This window comes from Chlorocebus sabaeus, chromosome 27, assembly GCF_047675955.1.
Source record: "Chlorocebus sabaeus isolate Y175 chromosome 27, mChlSab1.0.hap1, whole genome shotgun sequence".
In the NCBI taxonomy this organism is placed as follows: Eukaryota; Metazoa; Chordata; class Mammalia; order Primates; family Cercopithecidae; genus Chlorocebus; species Chlorocebus sabaeus.
In genome coordinates, this window is record NC_132930.1 from 9,107,617 (window position 1) to 9,129,427 (window position 21,811).

Sequence of the window (21,811 nt, forward strand, 5' to 3'; positions counted from 1 at the left end):
ATGCAGCTGGTACTCACACAGGAATGGGGGTCCCTTTCTGGTTTTCATGAGTCCTGAGAATGAAATTTGGCCAGTACTCAGCCACATGCAAAGGCTAAAATCTCTACCCAGAGCGGGCACCAGAAGCAGAACTCTGATCTTGGGATGAGCACACTCTTTTATTGACTTTACTCCACGCTCTATCAGTCGCCAAGTGCAGACTGTGACTTTAAGCTGTTTTTCTGGGAACACAACAGCCACACACAGCAGGGGCAACACACCACGGAGCGGAGCGCAGGCAAGATGCTCACAGTGGCTGGCTGCTCTCCTCTGATCGTTCTGCCTTTGATAGTCTCTCAGAATCTCTTGGAGTGCTTTCCGTTTCTTCTTTGCCATCCTGTGGCAGCTGTTTGGATGTAACTAAAGCCAGAGAGGACAGTTTCACTCCTAGGAAAGAATTCACACCAGAGGCCCTGACCCCACCTGTCCTCCTTCACCTCCCGGGAAGGCAGGAAAAACTGCTCCTCACCTTCCTCTATCCCCCTCGAGCACTCGCCCAGACTGCAGACCCACTCTTCCTGAGACTCCGGCACGGGAGCCAGCCACGAGGCCCTTCTGTAATAGTCACCTTGGCCAGAATTCACTGTTCTGCAGACGATCAAGTAGCATTGGTGGCAAGAGAGGAGAGGAACAAGGTTTACAAAAGAAGACAATGAAAGTCCTTGGGACTGAAAGATTAATAAGAGAAGAATGTGGCTGCTCTCATTCGTAAGGCTGGTTAGTAAGGATGAGATAATCAGATTGAGATAATGGAATGTGAACTCTGGCTAGGGCCTATGAAGGTCAAACAAGGCTGGCGTGACTTTGTCACCACAAGACTGAATGATGGGCCTCTCAGGATTCAAGGCCTCGAGGATGTATTTCTTATTAATTTCCTACCCCCTTCTCCCCACCTCAGATCCCCACCATCCTCTGAAACCTCAACTCTTTATTTTGGGTGTTTATAGCCTTCTCTCTTCTATGGTGTCACCCCAAGTCTGGAACCAAAGAAACCCTTCTAAAGGTCATAGGCCACCCACCATTTCCTTTGGATTTCAAGGGCAAGGTATAAAGAAGAATGCTATGAACACTTCCTCCTGCTACGGACAGCCTCACTTTGCTCCTGCCGCACAGAGGGAATGGAGGTTCCCAGGGCAATCCAGTTTTATACGTGTCCTGTATGTGCTTCCTACCAGCCCACAGAACCAAATCCCCAAAAGAGGGCTTGGGAACTCAAAACTGGTGGCCTCCAGGGAGGATAAGAACTGGGACAGGCCTATAAGGTGTTCTTCCCTCACACATTTGGATGGCGATTCATCCAAGGAAAGTCTTGACTTACAGAAACCCCCAAAGAGGAGATTTTTAAGACTCCTGATTTATTATATAATTTTAAAAAGTGGGAGAGGAAGGAGACCTTTACTTTTTTAATACGTCTACTTAGATGTCCAAAACGTGAACTCATGATACTAATAACTTTTTCTTCCTCTCTCTAAGGGATAGGAAAGAGAAAGGTTATACATAAGCCCAGGAAACCCTAGTGATATCATTAAAACATTCCATTTAGCTCATTCAGTATTTTCAACTAATAAAATAGTACTGGATGCAGCTGAGGGAAAAAGGGTCATTTGCCAAGATTATTGGCATTCCCAGGCAGCGATTCTGGTGACAACAGAATCAAAATGGATGCCTGCCATTTAACTTCACACACATGTCCCCCCCAGGCGGACCCACTAACCTTACTTCTCTGCTATACACAGTCTGTTAAAACTATGTCATCTCTAGGGGTTTGTATAACATACTTCAGCAAACTCTTTAAAAGCGGCAGCGACTCCCATGCAGCTATCCTTGCACATGTATGGCAAAAAATACCTGCAGTCATTTTGTGGATTAAGCATTTGGTGCCCCTTTAAGCTGGAAGTGGCCGCTGAGACAGGAGACACACAGCCCGTTTGAATCTTGTTGCCACGACAGATGACTTCTTCTTCATCCTCTCTAGGCCCAGCCTTGCCAATGCTAAGCCGCTTCCATTTCTGCTGATCTATCTCCGTCACTGGCCCAAAGTGCACAAACTTTTGCCTGGGGCTGGAAGCTTTCTTAGAGGCCCTTGCTTTGCGGTTGGCAAAGTCATCATGAATGGCAGTTTCTGCTTTAATTTCTGGGGAAGGCTCAGAAGCACAGATGTGCTGAACATCTCCATCCCTAGTCAAAACCAGAAATAAGTTCTAAAAATGTTTAAGTATAAAGCAATAAGATGTTTGAAAAAAAAAAAAAGGCAACTAGAAGTAGTTGGCCCTCCCTACCAGTGAGTTCAGCATCCCACTGACAAGATTCAACCAACCTCAATGGAAATTATTTGGGAGAAAAAAATTCTACAAATTTTCAAAAAGCAAAACTTGAATTTGCCGTGCACTAAGTACTACATTGAATCCACATGAATAAAGTGATGTGAAAGCACTGTGTTAGGTACACATGTATAAGGTATGCTTATGTTAATGTAGCTATTATCAGTAATTTACAGATAATTTAAAGTATATGGGAGGATATGCACAGGTTATATGCAAATCCTATATCATTTCATATAAGGGACTTGAGCCTCTAACAATTTTGGTATCCAAGGGGAATTCTGGAATCAAGCACGGATACCGAGGGAAGACTATATGAAAAATATTTTTAAGGCTAGAGCAGAACTGCTTTTTCATTAACACTCAAATGAAGAAATGATCATTGTCTTGCCTAGAAATGATCATCACCTTGTCTTTAAGCTTCCATAGCTTTCAAAACATCAATTCTAACATCTCTAACATCATAAATAAGGGCATAAGAAAATCTTAGGTACTGTGGAATAATTAAAATTATTCGAAAGTCAAGTTTAAATTATTTACAGTAAACAAGTCTATCAAAATAAATAACCATTCTTGGAAAGGTGGCTGGGTTAAAAAGAGAATGTTTTCTCTCCATGTGGTTTGTAACTTTTGGTATTAATAAATTCACCTCATGCTGAATATGCTGAGCTCCAGGAGCTCTGTGATGTGAGAGGCACTTTTCCAAGCCATCGAAATAAGAAATGATACAGGGGTTCTGCACGGTGGCTCATGCCTGTAATCCCAGCACTTTGGGAGGCTGATATGGAAGGATCACTTGAGCCCTAGGAGCCCTAGGTGTTCAAGACCAGCCTGAGCAACATAGCAAGACCCCATCTCTATTTAAAAAAAAAAATTAATTAATTAAAATTTTGGCCAGGTGCCATGGCTCATGCCTGTAATCCCATGACTTTGGGAAGCTGAGGTGGGAGGATCCCTTGAGCCCAGGAGTTCAAGATCAGCATGGGCAGCATAGTGAGACCTTGTCTCTACAAAAAATCAAAAGATTAACTAGGCATGGTGGCATGGGCTTGTGGTCCCAGCTACTCAAGAGGCTGAGGGAGAGGACTGCTTGAGCCCAGGAATCGAGGGTACAGTGAGCTGTGATCAAGCCACTGTATTCCAGCCTGGGCAACAGAGCAAGACCCTGACAGAAAAAAAAAAAAAAAGACACAAAGATAAGCATTTCATGCCTTCAAAATGAAATACCATGACTGCTAGGGGGAAGCTGGGGGGAAACATGACACACCTCGCTTTTCCTGACACTTTGAGTCTCTCCCATGTCTCCAAGTCGGCTTCTGTTATGTTGGAGAGTGTAATGAAGCTCGGGGGCTCGCGGTGAGGGGCAAGCCTGCCCTGAATTCTCCGCTGGGCCAGGTCATCCTTGTGACGATCTGGCACCTTCCTGAGTCCTCCTTCCACAGGTTCACTTTCCTGAGCCCTCATGTTACAGGTCACTATCGACTTCATCTCTTCTGTGTGGCCCTGGTTTCTGTCCATTCCATCCAGGCCCCCACACCAATGGAAAAATCAAGTTCAAGGAAGGGGAGCAGACAAAGAGAATGTCAAGCATGGAAACTCACAGGCTGAGGACAGAACAAAATGATGGAAACACTTTTCCCTTTCTCAAAAATGGAATCAATGGGAGCTATGATGACTTTCATCTATATCACCCTTATTATAATTCTGAATGAGACAGAGATTTCTTTCCCCCTTCCAGATGATAGTCTCAACTACAGTTTAGGAAGAGAAGCCATGCCTGCTGAAAGATTACTAATGGTAATGAGATTTTGGTTGGATGGTAATGATGCCCAATTCCCACACTATTCAAGTTACTGTAATGAATTCAGGTTTTCTGATTGAATCCCTTAGCCCTCTTGGAATGTTTTTTACTGCACTAGTAAAATGTTCGTAATGAGCTCTGCATGATCCAAATTCTAGGATTAGTTTGGAGATAGCTGGAACGTTGTTCACATATTAAATATCTCAAACCTAAACCCACAGCTGCCAGAAAGTACATCTAAGTCAAATCTGAACATAAAGTTTCAACATTTAAACTCACCGTCTGCTTCATGGCATTAGTCAGGTTTGGCTAAGGCAAACTTGAAAAGCAGAGGGTATTCTCCTTTACCTGGATTGACAGGGTCAATACCCACTTGTTTCTTGTGTTAATAACCGTTCACCTTTATTGATGCTAAAATTGATATTTTCAATTGTTCTCCTAGGAAGTGAACATTATCTGGCTAATGTTGACAAAACTGCAATTTAAACCAAAGCTGTGGCATTTGTATATATAAATATTCCATTAAAAGTCTATTTCTGGCCGGGCGCGGTGGCTCAAGCCTGTAATCCCAGCACTTTGGGAGGCCGAGACGGGCGGATCACGAGGTCAGAAGATCGAGACCATCCTGGCTAACACGGTGAAACCCCGTCTCTACTAAAACTACAAAAAAACTAGCCGGGCGAGGTGGCGGGCGCCTGTAGTCCCAGCTACTCCGGAGGCTGAGGCAGGAGAATGGCATGAACCCGGGAGGCGGAGCTTGCAGTGAGCTGAGATCCGGCCACTGCACTCCAGCCTGGGCGACAGAGCGAGACTCCGTCTCAAAAAAAAAAAAAAAAAAAAAAGTCTATTTCTAACTAAATATCCTTCTTGAGATAGAAAAATCTCAAAAAATACATAAATAGAGCCTATTAATTTTCCCACAAAATATATCATTCAAGCTGGAAAATCAAGAGGTAGTCTTTTGTTACCTTGATGATTTGGCATGCTTGCAGAGCCCACAAAAATAGAAAGGCTACAGAATTTTCTTAGTTTGAGGAAGGAGATCAAGGAATGGCATAGCAAAGAGGCACTAGGGACCTTTTTTTTTTTTTTTTTTTTTTTTTTTTTTTAAAAATAAGTTCTTTGATGCTATCTAGAGAGGTCAAGGGCTGCTTCAGACCCAGAACTGTGTCCACAAACACAGAGTCAGGTGACAACAGACAAATGTAGCTGGAAATATCAGGAATTAAAATTACATGGAGGAGAAAGGAAAAAAGGGAGATACAAAGGTTAGTCCTTTTCCTGACTCAAATTGCTGATTGCCATCAATATGCCTTGATGTTAGTCAGTTATCCAAAAGTCTTTGTTTCACTTGCACAACTGATCCCTCCCACAAGGCCCTCCAAAAATCGTTTGTTACAAGGTCCGCCAACTGCAATGGCAAAGACCAAGGGCCTCCTGAAGCTATAATGTGTCCTGTAAAGAAATGATGCCAGATTTTCTCTTATCTAATCCCTGTTCTATATCCAGGAATCTCTCATGGGTTTTGGTATCTGGTACTTCCTAAGAAAAATAAAAAAGATCAACTACTCCACTGAGCTCAACTCTGCCCAAAGAACGATTTTAATTGTCTAAAGCACAGCCGAAATAATTATATACTAAGTTCAACAGGTTTAAAAACCTCTAAAGTGATGGGCAAAAAGATGACAATTCAATAATGTAGATGCTAACTCTAACTGATTTTGATATAAGGAAAAATACACGAATGACTAACTCTGCAGGATGAAATTCAGCAAGTGGGCACCCTAAATGAAATCATATCTCCCTCTTAGGACAAAAATCACTGGTCAAATTCCATCTTACTATAATTTTCCTTTCCCCAATTCACTACAACATGTATTAAGAGGACGGGGAAAATGTTGGCAGAAGGAAACTGGCCTGAAAACAATTTCTATGACAGAACATATAGAAGTATATTATAAGTTTGAGAAGTGTTTTTGATTGGAAATATTCATTATCTTTTGTCTAGGTGATGCTGCTGGTGTGAGAGAAGAACAAGGCTCATTTTTCTTCCTTCCAACATCTAAACGGAGCCAATAAGAGAGAAGCGCTTTTAGCACTTTTCTGCTTCCTCTGAATGGACTGGAGCAGCTGTGAGAGGTGGCTGTTCTCTGATAGGCAATAGTACATGTCTATTTTTGCTAATAATGCCAACTGATGACACCAGCACCCATATGTGGTGATGAGTCCTGATTCAGCACATCTACACACTGGAATTCAATGTTTCTTTGGCAAATTCAGCCCTATTTTGGACATGGACACTCTACCGTCTGCCATCTGCATTTAGCGGAGATTGAATACCTAAAGTTCCGCTTCAAAATATACCCCCATTACAAAGTACATATAATTGAGGGGCTGGAAAGAGGAACTGGAAGGGGTACAATACAAATTGACTTCACTTAATTATGTCCTCTCTCCCTGTCTCTCTTTCATAGACACACACACAACACACACACACACACACACACCATGCACACCTTTTATATTCTAGACTTCTTTTTTTTGAGATTCCCTTTGAGAGCTGTTTGCTGCCATCTGATTTCTCTGCCCCTTTCTTTGGATAAGGGCCATAGAGGAGTTGATTTAATGGCACCATTGGCTTGGTTTGGTTCATTCTTGCTCTCCTTGCAGCAAAGTCATCCTTCTCAAGATCAGGCAGTCGACACACAACTTCACCTTCTGCCTCTGAATCGTTGCCATGTTGGTGGGTCAGGAAAGAGTTTTCTTTGCGAAGGACAATATCACGAATAGCTTCTTTCTCTTCACTTAACTGTTTTTGACTGATAGGGGAAAATTAAATGGGACTCCACACGTGATCAGACAAAAAAAAAATTAAATCCCCGTCTCTAGACAGACAACTGTGTTGTTAGTGAAAAGTCTTCTCGATATTGTTAGTTCAAATGGCATCTGTTCATTATTTCAGTCCAGAGTTGCAGCATAGTTAGGGTGGGTTTTAAAACCTTGAATTTAGCCAGACACTAGCAATACTAAAAATTCATTTAATTTTCAGGGCTTCCATCAGCAACAGAAAGGCAGGATCCTAAATGGCTCTGAAAGGGACAGTGCAGATTCTTTGCATGAACTTGGGGAAAAAGGGGAAGCTTTTTGTTACTGTTCTTTTTTCTTTAGCACATTAGTACCCAGTAGACACTTAATTTGTTTTTGACTGACAGGGCAAAAAATTGAGCCACCAAGAAACTGATTTGGGGGAAAACAAATGAATGCAGCTGTGTGACACCACACCTAGAATGTGTAACAGATTACAAAACGTAAGGAATTCTTTCTTCAGGACTGAGCTAACCTGAAACATCTGGGATAGTTTACGACCACTCATAGGACGGTCTTAAACTATTCCATTCCCGTGGTCCTCCACTCCCAGGAAGCTTATCTTACCCTGCACCTTTCCATCAGCAACCCTTTCTTCCCTCTTCCATCCTCCTGTCTCTCCATCTCCCAACTCTTCTTTTTCTTTTTTTCAAGAGACAGGGTCTTGTTCTGTCACCCAGGCTGGAATGCAGCAGTGCAATCAGAGCTCTCATACCCTAATTTAGGAGCAGATCTTCTGCTTGAACCCCTGAAGTCCAAGAGCAACATTCTTTCCACTTTTGGACAAACCAAACAGTCCTGGGCTCCAACCTCCCCCAGCTTGGGCAGAATTTTTTGGAATAAAATATTCATGTTTATGCAAATGGCCCTGCCAATTTGCGATGCCAATTTGAGCAGGGAGAATCTGGTCCCTTGTGCATCTTGTGAACCCAGCCAGGCTGCAAATTCCCTTGGGTGTTTATTTTTAGGCTAAATGCCCAGTGTGGCAAGACTCATTTCAAAGGATCTCAATTTAGATATGTGGACTTAAAAAAATAGACAAAAAAAGAAGGTGAAGAAAATTTTCATACCATTGGCTATCTGAAGACACTCCCCACCCACTTGAAAAATTGTCACAGTGACTGATTTTCCACTAATTGCTTGAGTCTTTTAAGTTCAGAGCTTCAAGGCAGATTCATGGAGAGCAAAACATAATGATACAAGTTTTGAGCTGGCCCTGTTGGCCTTGAAATAATAAATAATATGTATAAGGTAGATATGTAGGATTGTATTCACAGGCATCTAGGTATCAAAATATTTAAATGACTTTTATAATGTGCTTTTTTTTCTTTGAAGGACCTTAAGAGCAGTCTTTTGTGAAACTTGGGTCTGTTTTACTTTATTTTTCAATAACTACAACTCTTAGTAGCTAGAACATTCCAGATACACTAACTTTCATGACAACCCTGCAAAATAGGAATTATGATGCCCACTTTGCAGAACAGAATATAAAGGTCTCTAATTCAAGCCATCTGAACTCAGGTAAATTAATTGAAGTATACTCAAGCGGCAGGCCCAGGCTGTCTGGATTTTTATTCATGAGGAGGTTTGGCACTTTTATTTTATCCAAGTCACTCATAGATGAGTAGCTGTGGAAAGAAGGAGTTGCTTTGGGGGCACAGCTCACTGTTTCATGTGGAAGGAATACAGCACAATGTGAAATGAGAAATGCCAAGCCCTGCCTCCAACTGGCGATCCTGCACAGCCTTACCTAAAGAAAGGCAGGCTAGCTATCTTGTTAGGAGAGATTATGGGTCCAAAGCAGGTGAGGGGGAAGAAAAGCTCTTGTCTCAACGTTTCTGAGGCTTATATATTTCAAAATGAATGAGATAATGATTTACACTAAGGAAGAGCTGGCGTTTTCTTTCACCCAGTTTTACTTGGCAGTGCATAAGCAACCAGCTTAGATTGGTAGCTAATGTGTTCCAATGAAGGAAACTCTGCTCTCCAAAAAAGCCTCTTAGTCCCCCTGGGAATGTTCTGGGTGACACTGGAAACCTCCCTGTTCACCCCATCTCCAATCAGGGCAGCTGTTTGGTTGGTGCACAAGTAATTGCGGTTTTTGCCTTTAAAAATGGCAAAACCGCAATTACTTGTGCACTGCCCTAATACACCCAGAGTCACAAAGGTTCGTGCAAGTTATGTGCCTGGCTGGTCCCCGATACCCGAGGATCTGTTCAGCAGCCATGGTGAACCGGCATCTGGTAAGGAGGACTGTAGAGGAATCCGTGCCTGGCACTTAGCTGCATCTGCTCTTCCTCTAAAGATTTCTAAAATGTCTATTGTTCCTCGGAGGTATTTTTACACCCCCCACCCCGCCCCCCGCCTTGTTTTCCCCTCTGTAATTAATTACTACGTGGTTGAGAAGATCCACAGACTAGCAGAAAGCAAGCACTGAGTGCTGAAACATATGAAAACAATTAGAAAAGAAGTACAATCACATGAAACCTATAATTCAGTTCAAAAAAAAGTTTACTTCTCCAGTGGGAAACACCAAGTAAAAGAACTCAAATCTCTATGGCATTTTAATTCAGGGGAAGTGCATCTTGGTTCTTATTTTATCCTCTTAAAAACAGAAATCTTGGCTTCTTTGGCAGACTCTGATATTTGGGGGATAATTAAGTTAGCGCAACCATAAAATAAAATAGAAGAAAAAGTAATTTATATACTTTTTCCCTTCAGTGGAAACTCTTAATAAATATTAAACTCCACACATTTATTAAGAAGTCCTACTTTCCGTCTCTTGATGCTAAGATACTGCTAATATATTGTTTGACAGGAAGCTTGGGACTTCTAGGTTTTTGACCTCATGTGAAAATGAAATAACATGCGCCTTTGCTCCCGTTTGTATATTGTCTTAAAGATAATACGAGTCTCGCTCTGTTGCCCAGGCTGGAGTGCAGTGATGCGATCTCGGCTCACTGCAACCTCTGCCTCCCGGGCTCAAGCAATTTTCTTGCCTCAGCCTCCAAAGTAGCTGGGATTACAGGCAAATGCCACCATGCCTGGCTAATTTTCTTGTATTTTTAGTAGAGACAGGGTTTCACTATGTTGGCCAGGCTGGTCTCGAACTCCTGACCTCAAGTGATCTGCCCGCCTCAGCCTCCCAAAGTGCTGGGATTACAGGTTTGGGCCACCGCACCCAGCCTAGCAAGGTGTTTAAGAATACTTGGGAAACAAGCAAACAAAAAACAGTCTACAAAAGAAAGCTTTGTTGTTCATCTATATGCTCTTCCCCTCGGACATGGCTCTATTATCTCATTCATCTCTACAAACATTTCCCAGCTGAGAAATGGGCCACAACAAGTGGTCCTCTTGTTGGGTGCAAAGACGTGCTGGCCAGAATTCATCTGGATGTCAAAGACAGAACACTGAGGTTAAAATGCCTTGAGAGGTATCAGTGTATTTCAATGATTTAAATTCCTATTTTTCAGACACCAAGAGTCCTCTTCTTCTTCATGATACTTCATTCCAGTTAAGCTACTTTCTGCCACATTAAAAGCAGGATCCCAAATGTGGATAAACTTAGAATGACTCTCAACTCTTGTGGCATGCAAAAAAGTAAGTGACAAAGACGTAGACATGCCAGGCTGGTGGCATGCTATGTGTAAAACCTTTATGAGAGAGCTGGCTGGCAGCTGAAAAATCTGCCTAACAAATGAATTCTGGGTGTTTGGAGCAGCTGTGTTGTGTTGCTATTGGGAACATTCTCTGAGAATATGCATAATTATCCAGAGCCCAATTTTAAATGCTAAGTCAGAAGATCTGAGGCAATGACATTAACTGACCTGCAAATTTCTGCATATGAGAGCTAACTTGAATGAAATAGGTTAAAATTAAGCCAGATAACAGGAAACGTGAATGGAAGTGAAACAAACAAAGATAATATATATTCATTAGAATTACATTTTTAAACTATGATTTGATGTTTGTACAGTGAATGGGAATTGTCATAAAAGAGTTCAAAGTTTTTAATAAAATAAACGTCCCAGTTACTGAAGTGGCACAGTACGTGTATGGACTTCCCAGTCTTTGCCCCACTTCTCTTCTCTACATGACCATTATTTCTGAGGGTGCTGAATTAGTTTAACGCAGCTCCCCCTCTTCTCCCCCTGCTATTTTAGATACTCTAAGGATGATGGTATCCTTGGTAAACACTAGCTTAAAGACTTTACACATGTGATATAAACGAAAAATGTGTGTCAAAGACAGGAAGATTAAAATTTCACGTAAGTTCATATTCTTATCTGTATCACTTATTACCTACTACTATGTCCTTAAAGGCAGAAGTGGGAGAGGTCTGAAAAATGGTACCTAGTGAGGAGATATTATTCCCCTCACTATTATTATTTTTGTCTTCTCAGCATCTAGTCCGGTCTTTGGTACATGGGATATGGGATGCTCAAGGGATGCAGAAAAAAAATGTGTCTGATAAGGTCTCTGTATCAAAACTTTAAAAAAAATCTGGATTTAAAAAAAAGATTTTATTATATTACTCTTCATTATTTAATAAACTCAGAGAGCTGTTTGTAACATAAGCAAAATTTTATGTTAGAATATTCCAGAAGCACATACATGTTTAGAATTTGCATGATTATCTGTAATATACCACACACAAGGAGGAAGTATATCCTTAGTTTTTTTTTTTTTTAATACAAAGGTACTCTAGAATTAAATTTATGTAACTCAACACTGGATATTTTAATTAAGACCTGGACCACATAAAAAACCACATGTGGAGTTGTACAGAGAAATGGAAAATGTGTGAGAGGAAGATGTGGTGCTGTGGTCAGAGCATCCAAATCTGGTCACCAGGTTGGTAGTGACCAGCTTTGCAAGTCACTATCAATGATCCTCAGCTCCCACTTCTGGAAGATGGGTATATCAGCCACCTCTTAGACCAGCCTGGCCAACATGGTGAAACACTGTCTCTACTAAAAATCCAAGAATTAGCCAGATGTGGTGGTACATGCTTGTAATCCCAGCTACTTGGGAGGCTGAGGCAGGAGAATTGCTTGAACCTGGAAGCAGAGGTTGCAGTGAGCCAAGATCACACCACTGCACTCCAGTTTGGGTGACAGAGTGAGACTCTATCTCAAAAAAAAAAAAAAAAAAAAAAAAAAAAAAAAAAAAGAATTAAACAGCAAGTGGCAAAGGAATTTCAACTGTCAAATTATTACGAATGTCGATTTGTAAAATACATTTTGGCTGCATTATTATTTGTTAGGATCATTGCGGTTATTTTATAAGAAAAATTAACAAGCTTCTCAAAACACTACAGAAGAGTGTAGAACTATAGTTTTCCTGGGCTCTGACTGCTGAAGGTCTCCATCTCACATGTAATATGAAGCTATCAGGACTGGATACTAGTACCTTTGTTAAAATTAGAGAAGTAATTACTCCATTCTTTGTTTTTGAATCAACATGCTTTAGAAACTAAGGAGTCAAATAAACCCAATTCTACTTAGTACTCTCTTGGGACAAGGAAAGTAAGTGGATTTTTGTAAGGCAGCCACTCTCTAAAGAGAGTGTTCCCCATTTCAAAGAAACAGACTATTTTTCTAGTGATGTGTAAAGTAAGATATGAGCCATTTAGGAGTAGCGTGAAAATTAACAAGCCACAAACAATAGAAAAATACAATGTTATTGCTAGGTAAATCCTGCAGCCCACACATGCCTGACCACAAATACATGACGAAGACAAGGTCTGCACCCAGCAGTGAGGAGCTCACTCTTCACATTCATTTAAAATAAATTAAAAAAATAATAATAATAAAATAAAATAAAATAAAATACCCAGGAGGTACTTAGCAGAGACATGCCTTAAGGCAAAGACTATCCTCTATGTGCTCAGAAGAGGGAACAGTGATGCAATAGGAAAAGCGGGAAGCGGAAAAATAAGATGAAAACTCCAACTCTCTAGACAGATTCCAAACCCCCAGGCATGCAGAAAGCCAGTCAGGCCAGCCTTCAGCCCAGAGCTGACCTGGCAAAGCGCTGTGCTGCTGGCATGACCTTGATTCCAGCTTGCTCTAGCCTTTTGCGCTTTTGGATCTCAACAGCATCTTTTTCTTCAGACTTGGGAGCTGGGGCCACCACAGCCCCGTCTGAAGAAGGGTGCTCCTTACCACTGCCGTCAGGTAATTCACACCCACCATCGGAAGGCTTCCAACCAGGATTCATTTGGCCAGTTGGGTCGTCTTCACCAGCAGACCCCACTTCACTCCCCTCTTCCTCTATCGTTTCAGGAAAGCTAGTGAGTTGGACGATATGGTTTACCAAACTAACAGACTGGGCTGGGGAGCAGACCCCATGTCATCTCCCCGCTATTCTGACATTACTCTCCCTTTAGAAAAGGAAGTCATAGCAGACAATATAATGTGATAATGTGAAGAAAATTCAAGGCAACCATTTAATTTATACAATGCATCATACCCGCAACACTGAGAGTTATCCCAGACTTGATAATGAAAGGCAAAAACCTTTTCTGCTGGAAATGTAAAATTCATTAGTTTGTTCACCAAATTAAAAATTGTAGTAAAATCTTTATTCAATGGAAAATAATAGTACAGATGGACTATTAGACAAGTTTATTTTATTGTAAGATTCTTGAAGGCAGGGACTCTGCCTTATTTGTTATTGGGTCCCCAATGCCTATCATATAGTAGATGCTCATAAATACTTGCTGTATAAATGAATAAATAAATAAATACAAAAGCATAATCAGAGATTAAGGAAAACACTGTTTCTCTAAAGAGATGAGAAATCCATTTATTATGACTATTTCTATATGTGATTGTGAACCATATTCCATGTATCACATATTTGAGCTTATATCAGATTAATTTAAGCCTAGATTTTTAAAATATCTTTTTGCATAAAGATAGGAATCTTTCTATGCCTAATCTGACAGGACTGGGAGTCAAGCAGTCTCCGCAGAAGGACACGGATGACAGATTTGCTCTCAATGTCCTATCAACAGAATTGGTTTCAGAAATCTGCTTATTTAGACAAGCAGTTGCTGAGTACCTACTGTGTGCCAGGCACTGTTCTAGGCGCATTCACGAAGTTTCTATTTTCTCCTGACAAGCTCTCTCCAAAGATCTGTCCCACCCACTTGCATCTGTAATCTTCCATCAAAGTTCTGAATTGGTGATTTAACCTGATTCCAGGAGCTGCAGTTCCCAAACCACTAATGCCCAAGTCAGGAAGAGGGCAGCGGCGCTCAGGCCTTACCTGAAGGGCCTCTCCCCACCCAGAGGGGAGGTAGCGGTACTCCAGCTCTTGCGGTATTCCTCGCGCTCTGCTTTCTTCTTTCTCAGAGGCGCGGGGACGTAGGCCGTCTGATTGCTTTTGTTCGGGAGGTACTGGTTAAAAGGCACTACTGATTTCGGCTCACCATGGGAAGTCCGCCGTGCAGACATGTCATCCTTCTTCACATCTGGCAGCTTCCGATGAGGCAAGTCGGATTCAGAGTCACTTCCTCTCCCTGGGGAAAACAGGATGGGTGCTGAGAAAGTGTGTTAGGCTAGCAGAAAGTTCCCAATGTTTAAGCACGCAGTAGGGATGCGGTTCAATGTGTGGGTTCTGAGGATTCCTTTTTAAATCATTCACTTAACAAATCTAAAGGATCCATGTAGATTACTCCACTGTGGGAAAAGAAGGAAAAAAATCAGGGAAAAAACCCGACAAGGGCAAAATTTAAAAATACAGACATAAGCCTAACTGTATCTGAGAATTACAATTAGCAACACATCTGCAATAGGATTATATGCCTCCTGAGATTCTGCTACTCTCAAAAGAAGAAAACAGAAATTAACCAATGAAGTTTTCACTGAGCCCCTGCTGCATGTCTTACACTATGCTAGATACTCCAGCAAATAAAAATTATGAAGCATTTTGTCTTTGAGGCATCTTTAACCAACCCATAACATACCTAGAGAACTTAAGTTATAATCAAGAAGCACAGATGTAGAAGAACAACAGAAACTCGGAAAAGTGATCAATTTGGATTACACCAAGGGTTTGGCTTCCAGGAAATGGTTCAAGTTGTTCCTCTGCATGGGAGCTCTTCCTGGTTTCCACAGCTGGAGGCAATCTGTTCTTCCTGTGAACCCTGTGACCCTATGATCTTGTCTTTTCTTCTGGCACATTACACTTTCTACCTTGTACTTTGAGAATAAGGGCTTTATAGTTTTTGTAGTTATTATGCCATTGCCTTTGTACACAGTGGGCATCCTTAGATTATCTGATGAATAAATGAGTTGGTTTGGCTTAGAGTGTTTTAGACAACACAAAGGAATTCAACGTTCCCAACATCGGCCACTTGTTGGACAAAAGCCCCAATAATTATATTGTATTCTTGTTTCCTGAGTCTCATCTTATCAGATTTCTAGGATCTATTAGAATGAAGCCATCATTCCAACAAACACTACCATATAAGTAGCCACTGTTTCAATGCTGGTTGAAAACAATTAATCAATGAGAGCATCACAAGATTATTCAACTATGTTGGTAACAAATAAAATATATACCTATTTACCCTTAAGAAAAGAGCCTTAAACTAAGAGCCAGGAGATGTGGCAGCCTGGCAGAGAAGGTTGGTGTTAAGTCAGAGCCACTTCCTTTTGAGTTCTGCTGCTCATTAGCCATGAGACTTTACATATGTTACATCAGCATTTTAAGCCTCAGTTTCCCAATTTATAAAACAAGGATAATAATATACCTGCTTCATAGCTGTTGGAAGAACCAGATACATATAAAACTATTGGTACAGTGCTTGGGGCAGACTAAGTGCTTAATAAATACTGGCTACTCTTTAGGTCATAATAGTTCTGGGTCTGTTAGAAATGAGCTGGGGCTCCTAGGGTTGTCTCTAACACACTTGACTGTCCTTTTCTGTAAAACAGGAATAAAATGATTTGCCCTGGAGGTTAAATGATATAATGGCTTTTAAAAGACTGTAAAAGTTAAAGGCATTGACCATAAACAAGTTGTTCATTGTTGCAGATGAAATATTCAGTTTATGAATTATTCATGCCACATGCTTTCAGTCCTCCTTCTGGAGTTTTGGCCATTTCACTACTTATTAGTACAGTATTTGACTCATAATTTAGCTCCTTTCTACCCGGTCTTTAAACAAGAATATCTGTCTCAGTGTCATAATGAAATGTTTAGAGCTCCCTGTGAATTGCTTTACAAACAAATACTAAGACTACCTTATCTTGCTAAACTTTTGAATTTGTTTCCCCATTTGATACTATCCCCATTTTATAAAGGTGGGAACAGAGGCTCAGGGATACCTTAGGAACCTCTGCTGCAGGGCTGATTAGTGACAGTTGTGAAACTCTACTTTCTGTTCTCTTGACTTCCAAAGTTCTTTCCTCTGTGACACACCTGTCTTGGGAAAATGTCCTCTGATAAAAGTGTACTGACTACAAGAAGTGCTGCACTTTGTTGAACAAATAAAGCAAATGATTCTTCAATCAACTATGAAAGCTTAGTGATGGATTAGAGTTATCTCAGGTCCCTCAATTCTAAAATCCTATAATCTATGAATCCTATTTGTGTATAGTATCTATACACACACATATATAGATACAGATACCTATTTATATTATCTATAATATACTGAGTGAAAGTCTCCAAATATGTTGTCTAACAACATAAGCAAATAATTTTTTCCCCCAATTATTCTTTGGTGAATGTCTAAGACACTTTAAGAAATGTTAGCCTTGCAAATGCTCCAGGACAGGGTAGCTCAGTTGAAAGAAGTATAGGTTTATGGACTTAGAGGCCAGGGTCTAAAATTTCAGCTCTACCACCTACTAGCTGTGTGACCCTGGGACACTTAAATCTTCTATACTTCAGGGTCCTCATGGGATACATGGAGGTGATAATACAAGTAATCACATGTTGTCACAAGAATTAAATGAAATGACATAAAGCACCTAGGAGGTGGCCGGCCCAGTATACCCTTGGGAAATGTCAGAGTCTTCTTATCTAAGGCTGATACCTCAAAAGTTTTGACTTCACTTCTCCCTGTGAACATGGAAATTTACTAAGGTGGCTTCTCCATTTATTTCCAGAGTTAGGAGAATGTAATCTAGCATGAGACGATGATGTTGGTTTTTTTTGTTTGTTTGTTTTTTGAGACGGAGTTTTGAGTTTCGCTCTTGTTATCCAGGCTGGAGTGTAATGGCATGATCTTGGCTCACTGCAACCTCTACCTCCCAGGTTCAAGTGATTCTCCTGTCTCAGCCTCCTGAGTAGCTGGAATTACAGGCGGCCACCACCATGCACAGCTAACTTTTTGTATTTTTAGTAGAGATAGAGTTTCACCATGTTGGCCAGGCTGGTCTTGAACTCCTGACCTCAGGTGATCCGCTCACCTTGGCCTCCTGAAGTGCTGGGATTACAGGCGTGAGCCACTGCGCCCAGCCAGTGATTTTTTTTTTTTAAATCCAAGTCTGATTCTTCCTTTCCATGAGTCTACACTTCTCTCTCAGTTACTGGAGGTTTTTTTTTTTTTTTTAAACGTATCTTTGCCATACACACCCCCAACCCTTCACTTTTTAATCTTCCTCTAGCACTTTGATTTCTCTCATTACTTGTTTCCCTTCCTCAGCACATCTTTGATATGAAACATTAGACTGTTTATTTAACCTAATGCATCATATTTACAAAATATGTTCTTAATTTTGAAAACAGCTGGGTAGAGGGTTTTGTTATTTCCTCTTCAATGAAGCCCATTAAGTGGACTCATAAGAGATGCTATTAATGCTGGGGGAGAAATTGGGCACCTGTCTAGCAAGACAGATTTGTTGAATCAACCCTGGGATCTACAGCATCCTACCAGGTAGCTCTGTGTACAAACCACAGAATCATGATGCCTCTCATGAGTATGGCCCTTGATTATCTTTATTGAATGGATTAATGGGAATGGATAATAATAAAATGAAAGATGTCTATATTGGCCCAACATAGAGTTGAAGAATTTCATGGCAAGATATTCCCCAATTGATTGTGAGTCCTAGGAAATAAATTCTCAAGATTTAAAAAAACAAATTTTTTTCAAATTTGGAAGTGTTTATTAGGACCAGCAATCTTCTTAATTAGCATCATTTAAAAACATACTATAAACTCTTATGAAACCCAACATCTATTTGGCTAAAATTATACTACATTTTAAACGGCAGATTAATAAATGTGTTGTTTTTCTTTAAGAATCTCATTAGGTCTTGATTAGTTTACAAGAACATAAGCCTTAAGGTATTGGGTTGATTGGTAAAATCTGTGTATAAGAAGCTCTTTCATGGATGGTGTTTTGTGAAGCTCTAATTTCATGTTTTTTGGATGGAGAAAACATTCATAAAAACACTCTAGCTTATCAATTTTAATTGCTGCAAACTAAATTGTACTTCACACATATTAGTATATTATTAGTAATCACCCTTCAAGATGTGATTCGTTTAAACTTTGAACACCCCAAAGCCGGTACTGATAAATGATCTACCTTACCAGTTAAGAAAAAAAGAGGATAAAGAAAATGCAATAACTTAAAACAACTAATCAAAATAATATGGATGAAATCGTTTGTTTGGTTAAGGTATGTTTCAGAAAAGTAAATCTACTCTTTGGTTATGTTAAAGCTCACTTAGATCGTGAATTTGGTATTTAACTTCTAATAGTGTGGGGGGCACTTAAGATGACATATAACATTTTAGAAATGCTTTGCCAGAGGTTCACAATGCATCCTGGAATTCTTTAGGAGTCACATACTATGTGGCCCCGAGGTTAAACTATTTGCTGGAAAGTTTAAGTCCTAAACAAAAGCATTAGTTGCAGTCATTCCAGAATAAAACATCTATTAGGCAAAGAGAAAGAAGTGTGGGTAAATTAAGCTTAAGAGCATAGATTTTGCATTCACACTTCTTAAAGCTAACATTGTTATGCTTCTTTCTGACAGTGATTTTTTTGTAACTTGTAAATGTTGAGATGATTACTTAACTTCTCAAAGGCTCATCAGTGAAGTAAGAATAAGTAGTGTCTCACAGCTCTGTGGGAGTGTTGACTGAGATGCTGAGTAAGTACCTCTAAAATCTCAGCTGAGGACTAAATGAGATACTGTGTACCAAGGAATTAACTTAGATCCTGGACACATTAAATAGTCAAGTATTTTCGTAACAGAATTTTATAGCTGGAAGGGATCTTTTAGCTACAAAATATAATTCTGATCTCAGAGCAGGCTTAAGATATATTAGCTAGATATAGTAGCATCAACCAAGCAATACATTAAAAAAGGAAACAATTTAAAAATTTCCCACCAGCCCTCATGATTTTCTGCAAGTTTCTATATGTAGAATATGTAGAACCAAACCATCTTTCCTTCTAAAAGTACAAAGGTACAAGATAAGTAAGACAAATAGCTTCTGAAAAACAGGCATTATGTTTATATCAAGTTACATGATTACACATTTTTGTAAAGAAAAATGATCATTTCTTCCAAGTGATATAAAACCTACAGGGTTTAAATCAATCCCAGCTTCAGAACAAGCAGGCAGCCTGGGTTGTGCACTATACATTAACGGCCACCTGCATCGTGCTAGCTATACCAGTCAGGTATCATAAGCATCAAACAGATTGCCAAAAACCATGCCAATTAAAGTTGCACAATCCCAGGCTTCAGAACTTTCCAAAGTGTGTGCAGTTCATTTCCAGTTTACTGGAAGTTGATCCATTTTCACTTATATAGTGTGGTACTCACTCAAACATTTCCCTTCCTCATGCCCAGAGTATATAAACCTCCAACATACTTTATGAGCTAATGGTCTGCACAGTGTCTTGATTCACTGAGACCAAGGGAGGAATGATGTAACACATTTTCCAATAGAAGATATGCTCACTGAGGCAGTGCTCAAATAAACTCCTGGCAAAGCCAACCAAAATTCTAAGGACCATGAAAAACAACATTCAAAGACTTCTTTTTTCTGCCAGTTTAGAGAATTACTAAGTTCCAGCAAGGTGAATATGGAGCCTGCTTTCCCAGTGCCCATCCCTCTGCCAGCCGCAGTGCAGCCCTGCAAAAGTTTAATTCCAAGATGGACAGTTTATTAAGACTCCAACCTACCATCGCTGCTTCCCCTGAGGACTACATCTGGTGAAGGCGTCTGCCGAGAGCGGGAGCCAAAGGAATCCAGGCTGTCGAAGGAATCATCTCTGCCGTGGCGAGGAGGAGAGAGGGAGTCGCTGCGCTCGGAATCCCAGCAGTCGATGTAGCCACTGTCTCGGATACTGCGTTTAGGACTCTCAATGTCATCAGTCTCCTGTTCAAAAAGAAAATGAAAGGGTTACAGACATAATTCTAGCCTGCACTATCAGGAAGATGGGTCTCCAGTGGTCTCCAAAAAAACCCCTGCATATCACATCAGAATGGAAAGGTTGTGGCAACCAGTTACAGGATCAATCATCATTGAAAAGTCATCACTCTGTTCCTCAAGCCTCCTTTGCTGCAACTTTCCCAATCAGAAAATCATGCACATTTTTTTAAAAATCCCCAAATAACTCATATTCCCTAGGTTAAAAAAAAAAAAAAAGTAGAGAAAGAATTAGAAGAAAGGATCACAAAGTTTGGATTCACAACAGTACAATGATAGTCCAAAACACAAACAAAAAACCAAAACCTTAACCTTGACTTGTCTTTCGGAATCCATAACTGCATGTCTGTCCTGGGAATGAGCCCCTGGTTTAGCTGTACAACTTTTGCTCCTGTTTATGCTATCTGGCAAATACAGGCAGCATATGTCTTTGCTGCAGAATCAGTTGTGTAAAATCTTGGAGCAGCGCGCATTCATCTCCTGCTACCTTGAAGGGAAATTCCTGCTCTGAAAGGGAGCTGTCTTTCTGAGGCAAAAAGTTAAAAAAAAAAAAAAAAAAAAAAAAAAAAAAAAAAGCAATGAAAAATATGCAAAACGCTTTTCCTGATGCCTCAGAAGAATCCAGGCATGCTCTCGCTCTCGGCCAGCTCTTGGCGCTGGGGGAGCTGAAAGCACTTGTGGCTGACCCACATGTTCAGAGCAGGGAGAACAATGGCTGTCTTTGACAGCCTGTGATTATAAATTCTTTCCAGCACAAGCAGCACATACTAAAACACTGAAACTCCAGCAGAAGAAAGGTCAGTCAAAGCCATCCTCACCCTCGTATTATAATAAAAGCCTTGTTCCCGCCAGTGTCTTAGCATTAATTACAATAGTCCAGGCTGACTAAAACAAAAATAACTCTGGTCACTCAAAGATAAACCTCAATTTAATATCGTCCAGACTGTCGCTTAAAATTAGGACTGTGGATAACACTGGCAGAGAGGCATGTTCTCATCCGCAAAGACTGGAATGCCACACTGTAGATTTCCTGGGATGCTCGCGAAAGTCCCCTCCGCATTCCCGATAGAAAGGAAAAACAAATATTCTTCATGTTAGTAGTTTTGGAAACTGGTCTAAACTGTCTAGGATGCCCACGGGAGCCAATGCCTTTGCAGGAAGTGCCTTTGCTGGCTGCTTCTATCAATTATATCCAGAGCCTCTGACATACTCCGCAGCAGGAGGCCCTTTGGGGGGAACAGAGTGGCTGTAATTTACAAGACACACACAGCTTTGCATCAAGAGAAGGGAGTGGGCAAGAGGACAAGGGCAGGACTGAGAGGAGCACCCTGCAGCCTCCAGACTGAGGACTGATTGATGCCCTGAAGAAT

The 21,811-nt window shown here is 40.7% G+C and overlaps 1 protein-coding gene across 16 annotated transcripts in view; it reads right to left on the minus strand.

The window, feature by feature from the left end:
* Positions 1–21,811, minus strand: part of LIMCH1 (LIM and calponin homology domains 1) — a 342,754-nt gene that overhangs the window by 66,312 nt on the left and 254,631 nt on the right. For 15 of the 16 annotated variants that reach the window (XM_008017546.3, XM_038008594.2, XM_008017545.3 and 12 more), the window contains 2 exons: positions 20,195–20,390; positions 14,302–14,554 (listed from right to left, as the gene is read on the minus strand). In XM_008017546.3, the coding sequence (XP_008015737.3) occupies positions 14,302–14,554; positions 20,195–20,390 (449 nt within the window). Of the gene's footprint in view, positions 1–290; positions 400–508; positions 628–1,887; positions 2,218–3,627; positions 3,871–6,677; positions 6,981–13,051; positions 13,319–14,301; positions 14,555–20,194; positions 20,391–21,811 lie in introns of all 16 variants that reach the window. The other variant, XM_073012443.1, reaches the window with a different exon arrangement.